Source organism: Mus musculus, chromosome 17 (genome assembly GCF_000001635.26).
Source record: "Mus musculus strain C57BL/6J chromosome 17, GRCm38.p6 C57BL/6J".
In the NCBI taxonomy this organism is placed as follows: Eukaryota; Metazoa; Chordata; class Mammalia; order Rodentia; family Muridae; genus Mus; species Mus musculus.
Window position 1 is genome coordinate 71,553,879 of NC_000083.6, and position 14,920 is coordinate 71,568,798.

At 37.3% G+C, this 14,920-nt stretch overlaps 1 protein-coding gene and 1 long non-coding RNA gene across 8 annotated transcripts in view; one reads left to right on the forward strand and one right to left on the reverse strand.

Annotated features, from left to right (window-relative positions):
• Nucleotides 1–14,920, forward strand: part of Spdya (speedy/RINGO cell cycle regulator family, member A) — a 62,639-nt gene that overhangs the window by 26,984 nt on the left and 20,735 nt on the right. For 5 of the 6 annotated variants that reach the window (XM_011246602.3, NM_029254.1, NM_001142631.1 and 2 more), the window contains 3 exons: nt 2,362–2,611; nt 4,743–4,801; nt 8,625–8,710. In XM_011246602.3, the coding sequence (XP_011244904.1) occupies nt 2,380–2,611; nt 4,743–4,801; nt 8,625–8,710 (377 nt within the window). In that variant the 5' untranslated portion in view covers nt 2,362–2,379. The remainder of the gene's footprint in view (nt 1–2,361; nt 2,612–4,742; nt 4,802–8,624; nt 8,711–14,920) is intronic. The other variant, XM_006524909.4, reaches the window with a different exon arrangement.
• Nucleotides 3,149–14,920, reverse strand: part of Trmt61b (tRNA methyltransferase 61B) — a 41,735-nt gene continuing 29,963 nt past the window's right edge. The window contains exons 5-7 of one of the 2 annotated variants that reach the window (NR_015549.1): nt 14,732–14,792; nt 7,460–7,559; nt 3,149–4,465 (exon numbers count right to left, since the gene is read on the reverse strand). This is a non-coding gene — a long non-coding RNA (tRNA methyltransferase 61B). The remainder of the gene's footprint in view (nt 4,466–7,459; nt 7,560–14,731; nt 14,793–14,920) is intronic. The other variant, NR_027952.1, reaches the window with a different exon arrangement.

A 14,920-nucleotide genomic window follows, 5' to 3' on the forward strand; every position in this document is an offset into this window, starting at 1 on the left:
TGTTTCGCTTTGAGTTGTCCATGCTGGTCTTTGAGATATATGTTGTCCACGCTGGTTTCAGACTGAAGATACAGCTGTGGCTACAGATGCTGTGACTAGCCTGGTCTCAGACTAAAGATACTTTCCTCCCTCTCCCTCTCCCTCTCCTCTCCCCTCCTCTCCTCTCCCCCTCCTCTCCCTCCTCCTCCTCTCCCCTCTCCCTCTCTCTCTCCCCTCCTCCTCTCCCCTCTCCTCTTCTCTCCCCTCTCCCCCTCCCCCTCTCTCTCCTCCCTCCTTCCTTCTCTCCTCCTCTCCCTCTCCATCCCTTCTTTCTTCCTTTCTACACCACACACACACACACACCCCTACCTCTTGCATTCCTGCTGCCTTCTAAGGCCAGGAAAGGGCATTGAATCCCCTGGAACTGGAGTTGGATGCTTATGAATCACTATGTGAGTGTTGAGATTCAAACCTGGGTTCTGTGGAAGAATGGTGAGTGTTCTTAACTATTGAGCCATCTTTCTAGGCTCTCTGCCTAATTCTTTATAATCTAACCCTACACTGGTTAATACAGTAACCACTAGCCATATGTGACCATTAAACACTTGAATTTGTCCCGGTACAACAGAAAAGTTTGATTTTTACTTAATTTAAATATAAAATGAAAGGAGTGTAAAATACTATCCTATATAATTTTTTTTTGTTATTGTTGGTTTTTTTTTCAAGACAGGGTTTTTCTGTATAGTAGCCCTGGCTGTCCTGGAACTCAGTTTGTAGACCAGGCTGGCCTTGAATTTACAGAGGACCGCCTGCCTCTGCTTCCCAAGTTATGGGATCAAAGGCATGTGCCATCACTGCCCAGCACTACTTCATTTTTATATGACTGTATTTCAAACTATTTACTAATCAGCATCAAAACTGAGACATGTATAAGGCATTAAAAATCTACCAGACTTAAATGATTTAGGATTTCATTAATGATTTCAAAATGATTTCATTAATTTTATATTGATTAGATGTTAAAATTATATGTTAGCTCTATTGTATTAGATATACAAAAATTAACTTCCTTTTTTTTTAGCGCTGAGGATTGAGCCCAACTCTTGTGTGTCCTAAACAAGTAGCTATAGTTCCAGCCCTCGTGGGTTTGTTTGTTTGGTTTTTTTTTTAGTACAGCTTAAAAAATATAAAATTATGGGGGGCTGGAGAGATGATTCAGTGGTGAAGAGCACTGTCTGCTTTTCCAAGGGATCCAGGTTCAGTTCTCAGCACCCACATTGTGCTCACAGCTGTCTGCTACTTCAGGTCCAGCACATCTGAAATTCTCAGACATGTGCAAGCAAAATACCAATGCACATAAAATAAAAACAAACACAAAATATAAAATATGGATATGACTCTCAGATTGAAGGTATCCAGCTAGTTTTTATATTAGGTATAGCCTCACCTCCAGCAGGAAAGCTTTTAAGAGTCAGGAGAGAAAATCTGTACATAACTCTCTGAATGCCAAGGGTAGTGTGGCTGCCTGGGTCACTGTGAGTCATAGATCAGAGGGTCTCATTAGGATCTTGGAGTTGTTCTCACTTTATTTATTCATTTTTCGATTCCTTATTATTATGAAACAATTCAACCAAAAGGTAATATTAATTGTAATAATATCCACTAGTCACCAACAAATCCCAAATAGTAATGAACACTCATATTGTTGAATAATGACAGATAACTTTCATTTCAGACTTACATAGCACTATATATTAATATATGCTTATAGTCAGCCATTCAGATAGGATGGTAACAACTTTAAAAATTAAATTACTTTAGAGCTGGGCATGGTACATAGCTTTAAACCCAGATTCAGGAGGCAGAAGCATGCAGATCTCTTGCGAGTTTGAGGCCAACCTAGTCTATCTAATTAGTTCCAGGCCAGCCAAGGGCTACATATTGGGACCCTGTCTCAACAACACCCGCCCCCCCCCACACATATGCACATCAATTTGTAAGAACCCTACAAAGCACATGTGCCATTTATTTGCTAAAACTTTTCAGAAAATACCAATAACTGCTTATTGAATATGGAGACTTTGTGACCCAGAAAAACTTACCAGGAAAGAAGGAAGACCACAAAAAAAGAACAAACAAGTTTCCGATTTGATTTTGAGTTCCAGAATAACCAAAGCAAAATGGACGGAGAGGGGGTATTTACTCAGAAGCAGCAGAGCATTTCTGAGTACTGTAAGAGCAGTTTCTAACATGATCCAGTGTTACAACTAACATTTTAATAGCAAAATCAACATTTGATATGACTGCATCTGATAGTATGCAGTTAGTTTTTATATAGAAATGCATGATGTGATCAATAATCTTGTATTTTTATTTTTATAGGAATCTTGGGAAGCTAAAATGCGGCATAATCAGATGTATTGTGAGACACCACCTACTGTCACTATTCATGTAAAATCAGGCTCAAATAGGTCACATCAAACCAGAAAACCTATTAGTCTGAAACGTCCTATTCTTAAAGATAGTTGGGAAGCATCTGAAAACAATGCTCAGAATAACAAATCTAAGCGGCCCAGAGGGCCTTGTCTAATCATACAGCGCCAGGAAATGACTGCTTTCTTTAAATTATTTGGTAGGTGTAAAACATTTTGTTAGTCTAGCATTCTTAAATATCGAAATGTAAATCTATTTTGTCAGTTATTTACAGTGTATTTATTTGTGCGGGGTTGGGGAATGCACACATCCGGCATTTTTGTGGAGGTCAGAGGACAACTTGCTGTGAGTAGGTCCTCTCCTTCCATCATGCACGTCCTAGGGATTGGACACAGGTTGTCAAGCGTGGTGGTAAGTGCTTTTGCCCACCAAGCCATCTTACTAGCCCTCTTTTGTCATTTTATAATGAAAATATTCAAATTGATCTGTTTAGGCTATTTAAATCTAAATGTCAAGTGTGTATTTTGAGCAATTCAGGAAACAAATTTTGTTTGACCTGAAAGAGTATAGAGATTCAGATGAGGTACTAACCCAGTTTGACTATGCCCAGCGTTTTCCAAGACTTTTATAGCTAAAACAAAGCAAAATAGGAACATTGATCAATCTAGAAAGCTTCAATCTTATTATTTGGAACATTGTGAAAAAGTAAGAACATTTATCAACATGTTCATATAATGAGGTTTAAATTGAATTTTTATTATATAGGACTCTTTTGTTTATACATTTATTAACAGACAAATAGAGACTTCTTTGTAGTATTTATACCAGACAAAGGAGCCTGTTTTGCATGCATGGCAGCAAGGTAGACATTAGAATAAGGGATAGTGTTGATGTTTCCTGATAAGAAATCAAATAATACCACACAACCCACAGTCCTCCTTGTTTATAGAAGAAGGCTATGTGCATTCAAACAAACTTGGTAAGATATAAAGAATATCAAAATTAAAACATGACATAAAATATGTAAGGAATATAAATAAGTTATAAAGATTTCCCCATCAGAATAGAGAATGTTAACATGTTTCCATTTCTCCTAATTAAAAATAAAATTATTACCCACAAACTTTTCTTTACTCCCCTGACTTTGTTTTAGAAAGGGTCTCACCTAGGCCAGGCTAGCCTTCAACTCTTTATGTAGCCACGGATGACCTTGAGTTTCTATCCTTCCACCTTGACCTACCAATACTGGGATCAACAAGCCAAATTCCTATTTTGTTAGTCATCTCCAGCCCTTAACCACAAACTTTTTGAATATTTTTCACTGTCCTAAGAAAACACCTGATTCTACTATTTTAGCTACCTTGTGAAATAGAAACAGAATTAACAAAACGAATTCTCAGAAAAATCAATAGTTATCCCTACAATTTTCCAAATATTAATTACAATTTTATAATTTATAACATGCAAAATGAACATAAAGAACTTTTGCCTTGTTAATAAAATGAAGGGGATTTACTTATATTCTGATAGTTTTCAACAATTTTGAGATTATCTATTTAATGCTTTCGAATCAAAACCAGAGTTGTTTTTGTTTTTTGTTGGTCTTTGTTGTATTTTCTTTTTGTTTTTGTTTTGAGACAGGTCTCACCATATAGCACTGGCTAGCCTGGAGTAGACCAGACCAGCCTTGAACTCACAGAGATCTTCCTGCCTCTGCTTCCCAAGTGCAGATTAAAGGTTTGCACCACCACTCTGGGATAGATATTATTCTTGATTTTGTTGATCTTGCAATCCTAATCAATTTTCCCAAAATTAAATGCTAATTATAAATCTAAGTAAAATTTGAAGTTATTTATATATACATGGTTATATTTTTGTTTGAATAATAAGTAGACTAGAGAGGAATTAGGAGGAAAGGTCCACTCCACCCCTCCCCCACAAATCCTGTTCCTTGAGAGGAGAAAGTAATAGAAAAATAATACCCTTAGAACAGCATTTCTTCAAAGATGAATTATCTTGCACCAGATTCCATTTCTGCCTCTTAAAATTGACACTGCAAAAGAACAAAGAGCTAACAACCTGTTGGATACTCAGGAAACAAAATATATTATTCTCCTTTAAAGCTGAGCATATACATAAATAAACATATCATCAGATGGGAAATGCATAGTCCTTGCAATGATATAGATACTAAAAAACTAACAACTACACCTTAGCAAACAGCTTTATTTAATTTCTAAACATTACTTTTAAATGTCCCAATTTAGAAATTATTTCTTCAAAAGGAAACCTTTTTAAAAAAGATAAGTCAAAGTTATCTTTTGTTATAGATGATGATTTAATTCAAGATTTCTTGTGGATGGACTGCTGCTGCAAGATTGCAGACAAGGTAAACTAAAAACAGTGTAACCCTAAACCATCACTGTCGTGGTACTGGGCCATTAGCATTTTGTGAGCTACAGTGAGAATTGTCGCCTTCATTACAGCGAGAAAAATAGCTAACCTGGGTTCTTTCTTCAGAGCAAAATTCTTTTATTATCCTTATTTGTATGTGTGTGTGTCTCTGTCTGTCATAGCATGTATGCCATAGCCAGTATGTGAAAGTCAGAAGACAATTTATAGACAGAGTCGGTTCTCTCCTTCCACCACGAGGGACCTAGGAATTGAACTCAAATCATCAGACTTGACAGCATGTGCCTTTACCACTGCGTCATCTCACTGGCCCCAAAGCAGAATTCTTACACTTAATTTTTACCAAATTTGTCTGGAAACAAGAATCAATAGAGATTTCATACTTCGGTGGGGGAAGTGCAAGGGTAGAGTGTCACTCCAGCCTCCTAAGAGCTGGGTTAACAGACATATCACTGTGCTCAGCTAGATTCAATACATTGTGGTTAGAATTACTACTTTTAATTGGTGTGGAGAAAAAGATCTTGAGACTCATTCCATTAAGGAAGTCTTCTGTAAATGTGAAATATTTCATAAGTAATTCAGTCAAAAAATCCATTGTCTTTTAAAACAATTTTATTACTATTTTAATAGGTATTAAGTTGCTGTTGCTGTAATTTATAATAGTACAAATAATCTCTTATTCCATGTTGGCTTCCTTACTGCTAGATCAAAGCCTTAGATCAGCACTGTTACATTTTTTGAGAAACAGTATCGACAAATGAAAATTGAGAATTACTCTATAAAACAAATGGCTTTGGGGATGGAAATATAGATTAGCAGTAAAAAGCCCTTGTTGCTCTTCCAGAGAATTCAAGTTTGCTTGATCTGGCTGCTTACAACTACTTGTAACTCCAGATCCTAGGGGGCATATTTACACACACACACACACACACACACACACACACACACACACGTAATTTAAAATATTTTAAAAATATGGATCATCCTATTTCGGGTTAGTATACAAAGAAATGAATTTCATTGTGACATTTTGGTTTTTTGTTTTTGTTTTTTCGAGACAGGGTTTCTCTGTGTAGCCCTGGCTGTCCTGGAACTCACTTTGTAGACCAGGCTGGCCTCAAACTCAGAAATCTGCCTGCCTCTGCCTCCCGAGTGCTGGGATTAAAGGCGTGTGCCACCACGCCCGTCATTGTGACATCTTGATCCATGTGTATTATTATTCTTTTTTCCCCTGGTTTAACTATTTAACACTGGCTGGTTTAATACTTTTCTTGTAGACTTGAACTGGAAGATACTTACCTGCCTCTGCCTCCAGAGTGATGGAATTAAAGGAATGTGCCATGATGCCCATCTACTTTATTTTTATTCAGACTTGTCACTCATTATCCTCTTCCTGGTAATCTTACAGGATAAAATTAGTTTAGCATGTTCTCTGTTAGATATCAAACCCCATAAACTGCCTAATATATTAGGAATAGTGATGATAAATGCTTTTTTGTGGACATATTTCAATATTTGTTTCTATGTTTTTGAGTCTGCTGAATAGTTGTCATTTTATTTTTGTAGATACCTATTTAGATAATGGGCAGTCATATATCAAGTTCAGTAACAGTTAAAATAAAAATAAAGGAATGTTCAGAAGAATAGCTTGTGATTTCATAGTAAATGTCAAAATGAAGGCTATTTCATAAATGTGACAAAGATAAAAATGTTTATTTTTTTTTAATTTGGGAGGCTGGAGAATATGGTTAAGAGCACTTCCTATTCTTCCAGAGGACCTGAGTTCAGTTTCCAGTACCCATATCAAATAACTCAGAGCTGCCTATAACTCCAGCTTCACAGCTGATGACTTCCGGCTTCCTCAGGCTTCTACACTCATGTGCACACATCTCCCCCCCCCCACATAGACATAAATAAAAACCAAAATCTGGGGCTGGACAGAAGGCTCAGTGCTTAAGATCACTGACTGCTCTTCCAGAGGTCCTGAGTTAACCAGGCAGTGGTGGCGCACGCCTTTAATCCCAGCACTTGGGAGGCAGAGGCAGGCAGATTTCTGAGTGCGAGGCCAGCCTGGTCTACAGAGTGAGTTCCAGGACAGCCAGGGCTACACAGAGAAACCCTGTCTCAAAAACAAAAAACAAAAAACAAAAAACAAAAACAAACAAACAAAACACCCAACCAAACAGCCAAACAAAAAAAAACCCCAGAGGTCTTGAGTTCAATTCTCAGCTCATAACCATTTGTAATGGGTTCTGATGCCCTCTTCTGGTGTTTGAGGACAATAAATAAATAAATTAATTAAGAAAGAAAACTAAAAGAGTATTAAATTCCCAAAAACTAGGGCAATAGATAGTTATGAGCCACCATTTGGGTGCTAGGAATCAAACTTTGTGTTCTCTGGAAGAATAGTGCTGTTAGTGACTTAGGCATCTCTGCAGCCTCTGGAAACTAATTTAGGAAAATTAAAGTACATACAACGTATAATAAAAACAAAGACCTTCCATGTGGCTCTTAAAAATAATCAATGTGACTATTCTTGTTTCTTCTCTGGAATGTAAATTATTTTGAGGTAAAGCTGAAGCATGCTAATGTCTTATCATAACATTTGATAATTTGGTGCTGGTGGGATACATACAACTGCATTGGCTGGTAAAGCCGATGAATAAGATGATCCCAGGTTTCACATGTGGAAGGGAAGAAGGGAACAGGCTTCCATTGTTCTCTGATCTCCACACCTGACATATAACATACATACATAAATAAAGATATATAAGTAAGTGTAAAACTATATCTCCAAAAATGTAAATTTTTAAAACAATCAAAGTATCACTTTTCTTTAAATTTTTTTTTTTATTTTATGTATTCACCATTGCTCTCTTCAGACACCCCAGAAGAGAGCATCAGTCTTCATTGCAGATAGCTGTGAGCCACCATGTGGTTTCTGGGAATTGAACTCAGGACCTCTGCAATAGCAGTCAGTGCTCTTAACTACTGAGCCATCTCTCCAGCCCCAAAGTATCACTTTTCAAATAAACAGTAATTATATAATCAAATACTCAGTTTCTTTAGAACTGAGTAAACAGTACAGTGGCAAACAGTACAGTTTAAGTGCTTTAATGTTGGTGTACAGCAGGGGGCAGTGTTTGAAAAGTAACTAACCCAGAATTCTTGACTATATTATTTCAAAAATCCTTTACTCAGAAATGAAGGGAAGCCCTGGAATCATCAAGATAGTGAATAAGTATGAGAGAGAAAAACAATATTCATTTTGTAACTTGTTTCAAATTTGAACCATTAGATCATCTTGGCATATATTCTAATAAGCTAATTGTGTGTCTTTGTAATAAGACATTTAAAATGTGTTTTCTCAGTGAAAATTAGGCCTTGCTATACAGTTTTAAAACTATTGGTGAATTTCCATGAAAGATGTTTGGCTACAAAAACAAAACAACAACAACAACAACAACAAAAATCAAAAAAGATGTTTGGCTACTCACTGAACTATTTCAACTTCTTTATAAGTTTGAAATTTAAGATAGAAAAAAAAATGGAGTTTTAGTTTTAAAATGCACCAGCTATAAAAATAAATTAGAAATCCTCTTAGCTAAACATAATAAATTATTGGTAACTGTAATTATTGGCAGCTCAAACGATTCAAGTGGATTAACTCTGGGGACCAAAAAATAAGTACTCAGGTGACTGTATACAGATAAATATTTAAGGGTTAAAGTCAACTATTTTATAGCAGTGATATTAGAGAAAGCAAACCATTAATACTAATTTCTAACTTTTCCTTGTAGTATCTTTTGGCTATGACCTTTGTTTATTTCAAGAGAGCTAAATTTACTATAAATGAGCATACCAGGATAAATTTCTTTATTGCTCTGTAAGTATGTTTTCTACTAAATGAGTTTTATTGGTCATTTTAATATATGTGACTTGTAATTTAAAGCAGAAATGTTAAAATTTTATGGCTATTGTTAATAGGCCATCTTGTGTGGGAAAATTATGTATTTTTCACTTTAATAGGATAGTTTTATGTTCTTTTCATTGGCCTTACATTACATGCCAAAGATTTGTTGTTCCCACTTCAGGTTACAATGTGTCTTTTACATTTTTTACAGTGCTCTCATATAAATTCCTCCAACACACACACTTTCTCTGTCTCTTTCTGTCTCTGTCTGTCTGTCTCTCTTTCTCTCACACACACAAGCACATGCACACACACATTGGGATTTTTGTTTTGTTTCTTTTTTTTTTTTTTTAATGATCTCTCATTGTAGCCCTGGCTGTCCTGGAACTCACTCTGTAGTCCAGGCTGGCCTTGAACTCACAGAGATCCACTACTTCTACTTCCTGAGTGCTGATTAATGGTGTGTGCCACCACATCCAGCAACAGATTATTCTCTTTAAAAAAAAAAAAAAAGATTTATTAGCTGGGCGTGGTGGTGCATGCCTTTGATCCCAGCACTTGGGAGGCAGAGGTAGGCGAATTTCTGAGTTCCAGGACAGCCTGGTCTACAAAGTGAGTTCCAGGGCAGCCAGGGCTACACAGGGAAACCCTGTCTGGAAAAAAACAAAACAAAACAAAAAAGATTTATTTATTTTATTTATATGAATACACTATAGCTGTCTTTTGACACACCAGAAGAGGGCATCAGATCTCATTACAGATGGTTGTGAGTCACCATGTGGTTGCTGGGATTGAACTCAGGACCTCTGGAAGAGCAGAGGGTGCTCTTAACCACTGAGCCATCTCTCCAGCTCCAACTATTTTCCTTTAAATTGCCAGTTAGTATGTAATAAAACCATCATCTTACTTTTATAATGTGAGCCTTTGTGGAAAATATTTTGCATATGTTCTTTGTAGTCTGTATCTAAAAGGAGTTGTGCATACTTAATACTTCCATGTTCACTGATGGTGTCATCAAACACTGAATATTGTTTATATTCCAGATTTTCTGTTGATATCACATTAATTAGTCTTAGCTTTGCTATCTGTTAAATTGTTTCTAATAATGTGCTTCTCTAATTTATAGGCATAATTTAGTTAGGAAAAATATAATTTCAGAGCTGGAGATAAAACTTGGTGATGGAATTCTTGCCTAGTATGCAGTAAGCTCTGGGGTCACTCCTCAGCACTGCCCCCCTCCCACCCCAAAACAGGGTTTCTTTGTATAGACCTGGCTGTCTTAGGACCTGTTCTCTAGACCAGGCTGGCCTTAACTTCAGAGATCTACCTGCCTCTGCCTGCCGAGTGCTGGGATTAAAGATGTGCACCACCACTGCCTGGCTTCATTCAGCACTGTTTTTGTTTTGTTTTGGTTTTTTATAAGGGGAAAGCTTAAATTTAAGAGTACATTTTGGAACTTGTGGTGTGCCAGGAAGTAGAGTGCTTCCCTTATATACATGAAGCCTTGGGTTCAGTTACTAGCAACCCCCCCTCCCAAACCAAAAATGAAAAAGACAAAGAATATCCTTTTTCTACCCTATACTTGGATACAACGATGCAGCTAGAATGTATGTACATAATTTTAAATGTTAAATTAGGGAACTGTATAAAAGCATTGCAGTATTGGGGACTGGAGAGATTGGCTCAACCATTTTAAGATGGCTGCTCTTCTAGAGGACTGGGGTTCAATTCCCAGCACAACCATCAAATCCAGTGAATCTGATGGCCTCTTCTGGCCTCTGTGGGCACTAGGCACACATATGGTTCACAGATATACATGCAGGCATGACACTCAAATGCATAAAAATGAATAAATAAAACGATATTGGAGTATCACAATAGCTGTCAGCATTGAGAAATAAGTTTTATTTAACTCAACATCTATTTAATTCAGAATCAGAATTGGTAAAGAAATTAGGCCAGAAGAGCTTGATCTATGATTAATTAGAGAGACATTTTCCAGAACATAGGAAAAATGAGCTGAATTTAACATCTGGTGATGATTGGTAAACTGGAAGAATTTAATAGTAATAGCTAATTCTGAATGGTATGTATAAATCACCACATCTTATATACTTATACTTTTAGTTTTCTTGGGTTTTGTTTTTTGTTTCTTCAAGAAAGGGTTTCTCTGTGTGTAGCTCTGGCTATCCTAGAACTCCTGTAGACCAGGCTGGCCTCAAACCCACAGAGATCCACCTGCCTCTGCCTCCAGAGTGCTTAAAGTCATGCACCACCTCAGCCCAGCACATTTAGGCTTCTTATGAAATACATTTCTTTTCTCTCTCTCTCTCTCTCTCTCTCTCTCTCTCTCTCTCTTTTTTTTTTTTTTTTGGTTTTTTTCGAGACAGGGTTTCTCTGTGTAGCCCTGGCTGTCCTGGAACTCACTCTGTAGACCAGGCTGGCCTCGAACTCAGAAATCTGCCTGCCTCTGCCTGAGTGCTGGGATTAAAGGTGTGCGTCACCACGCCCGGCTGTGAAATACATTTCTAATTCCTGTTTTATAGACAAGGAAATACTTTGACTTTATAGACAATAAAGCACTTTGAAGGTCAGGGAAATTATTAAGGAGGCCAGCTATTGTGGTATACACCTATACTCCCAACATGTAGGAAGCTGAGATGGGAGCGTGCGTTTGAGGCCAGCCTGAGCAAGAAAAAAAAGCAGAGATGCAAATGCATGTATGATATAGAAATGCATGTATGATATTCTCAAGAGCAAAACTCAGCCTTAATGCTGTTAATTTTCCATTTATATGTTTCAATATTGTACCATATTCAATACCATACTATTCTGTAGTTTTTCTCCACCTAAGAATTAAAGACAAGCCAAAAATGGCTTTAGTGTAAATCCATGTAGAAGTATGAAATTGGATTTGTTTCAATTGTTTTGTGGTTATAGCCATTAATGTGCTATTTAGCTTTTACTGTGTAGTTATCTTTGAAGACTGCATTGCATATTGTATTATATTATATTTTAGGTAACCTGAATTATAATTTCCATCCTGTGTCTAATCATATGTAGACTCAGTATCTCTTTTCATTAAGCCTCTCTTAGCCACAGTTCTAAAGCTCACAATTTCTTTCTATATAGTCATGTAATTTTTTCTTTCAGTATTCTTGTAACACCTGAATTTCTTCTTCTTGTTGTTTTTTAAAATCTTTTGAGACAAGTATTTGTAGCCTAGGCTGGCCCCAAACTCCCTGTGTAGCCAAGGATGATCTTGACCTGATCCTCCTTCCTGCCAATGCCGAGGTGACAGGCATTGCGACCATGCCAGCAGTACTCCTTCATCCTCCCACATCCTCTCCTGCATTTATTAGTTACATGCTCTTTCTCCTTTACCTAGTTATCGAATGAGTTCAAGTCCAGCCAAAGCAACTTAGAAAGATCTTTCCTTAAAAGAAAAGGTAAAAAGAGGAATGGAATTTAGTTGGTGGTAAAACACTTGCCTAATATGCTTGAGATCTTTAGCCTTCCTTTCTATCTAACTTTAAGCCTTTTAAAAAATGTTGTTAGAACCTACTTGGAATTAGATGAACTTCCTTGACTTAAAGATACCTTTCAACAAAGAACCCTTAGAAAATTCTAGCTACTATCCTTCAAGTTTTCCCTATCTCCTCTGTTAGCTTCCATTGAAATCCATTAAATATGCTGTTATATGCTGCATTCTGCTTTCCAAATCTGTTTAATAATTTGGAGTTATTTTGCCCAAACACTGACAGATTTTAATGTGTGTAGGTGTTTCTGTCTAGGAATTTACACACTCGATAGCCCATTCCTGTAACACTCTCAGTATGCAGAAGGCTGAGGTAGAATGACCCTAGATGTAGCTTGGACTACACAGGGAATTCCAGGCTAGCTTGAGCTTTGTAGAAAGATCCTGTCTTAGCCCACCCCACACACCCACCAGATGCACAGGCACGTGACTTAAGCCCAGCACTCAGTCTCTGTGAGTTTGAGCCATCCTAGTCCACACAGCAGGTTCCAGGTATCCAAGACATCATAGTGAGACCTTGTCTAACAAACAAACAAAAAGAACAAGAAAGAAACCTTTGTACAATGTCTGCACCCTGGGCATCAAGGACATGAAGGAAAGGTATTACTGGGTGGGCTCAAGGAGTGAAGGTAGAGCCCTTGCCCTCTGCCCCTGAATGCTCACATTCCTTCTGAACAGGAGAGTAGACATAGGATTCGGAGGAGGGGAAGATAAAGAGCTCCCAGGTTAGTGGTACAGTGGCAGTATATATGAAGGATCTTGTAGTCATGGCCTGAGTTAAGGAACTACATTATTGTTTGGTGTCACTGCTGCAGGGTAGCTTGTGGCTTGTGTATCTTCAATGGGAAACTTTGAACCATATATAAGCTTCATGCTACTCAGGATCTGACACAGGCAACAATGACTGTTTCTAGCCTTTTGCCTGGAGGATACAAAAGAAGCAGTTAGATTCACATAGATAGTTGATAGTACTCAATGTAGTGGCAACCACCATGATGTTACACATTTTGTATATTTGTTTCTCTGAGCTACATTTTGGATATTTCTTAAATTTATCTACTATTACGAATTTGATTTTTCTATTTGTTATGTATTTTATGTATACTATTTTTAATTTTTCATATATATTTATTACCTGTTTTTTTTTTAAGACAGGGTTTCCCTGTATGGCCCTGGCTGTTCTGGAACTCACTCTGTAGATCAGGCTGGCCTGGAACTCAGAAATCCGCCTGCCTCTGCCTCCCAAGTGCTGGGATTAAAGGAGTGTGCCACCTTGCCTAGCCTTCTTTTTTTTTAAATTACCTTATTTTACAAACATATTAGTTATCTTTATTTGAGTATGTGAATATGTATATGTGTGAGTTTATATGTACCATTTACAGGCTGGTGGCTGGAAAGGTTTGAAGAGGGTGTGAGATTCTCTGGGTTGGAGTTAGAGGTATGAGGTGCCAGATATGGGTACTGGGAACTGAAGCCAGGTCCTTTGCAAGAGCAGCAATCACTCTTCACCATGGAGCCATCTCTCCAGCCCATAGACTGTTATTTTTGTATTCTGTTTAAATTTTGGGTTCTGCTCTGCTCATGTTGTCTTGGTTTTTTTTTTGTTTGTTTGTTTGTGTGTGTGTGTGTGTGTGTGTTTGGAATGTTTTTGTTGTAAAAGTGACTTATGGAGCCTGAACTGTTTCTGATTGGGAATCTCTTCCATTATTAACTTTATTCATGTATTAATATCTTGCCTCATTTTTGTTTTGTGGAACAGAGTCTCATGTGCCTCAGTCTGGAATCAAACTCACTATATAGCTAAGGATAGCTTTGAACTCATGATTCCACTGTCTGGACTCCTCAAGTCCTGGGATTAGAGATGTGTGCCAACACACTAGCTTAATATGTCTTTCTTTTCTGACTGCTTTTAAAGATTTTTATCAATATTTTTGAGCAATTCAGCTATGGTGTGCCATCATATAATTTTCGTGTGGTTTCTTGTTTCTTATTCATTTATTATTCAACTACAAGGACAGTATCAATTTATCTACATTTTTGAGTATAAAGGATAGTTATAGTAAGTGGGTGGAGAGATGGCTCAGTGGTTAAGAGCACAGGCTGCTCTTCCAGAGATCCTGAGTTCAGTTCCCAGCACCCACATGACAGCTCACATGTGTCTGTAACTCCAGTTCCAGTAGATCTGACATCCTCAAACACACACATGCAGGCAAAACACTAACAAACATAAAATAAGGATAAATTATTATATTAAAAAGTTATAAATGTTTTGGTGTCCTCCTATGTATCAGTTGTGGGTTGGCTTTGATTGATTATTCTCCTCATGGTTTGTGTTTTTCTGCTGCTTTTTATGTCTGGTTCCCCTCAAGTATTTGGCAAAATACTGACTTCCAAATGTGTATGAGGGAGCTGTTTGAAGATAGCCCAAAGAAAGTTTAAAAAAAGAGAATACCTACCTTACAGTCATTCATCTATAATTATAAACGGTTCTCAGCCAGGGTAAAAAAGCCACAGTTCCTGGAATAGTAAGAAAAATAGTCTAGAAAAGTCTTGATTTGGGAAGGAGCTAACTAGGTCCAGATTGAACACTGTTTACAGATTCATCTACAAAGTCAGAAATACCTCAAGAGAGATTGTTTCAATGT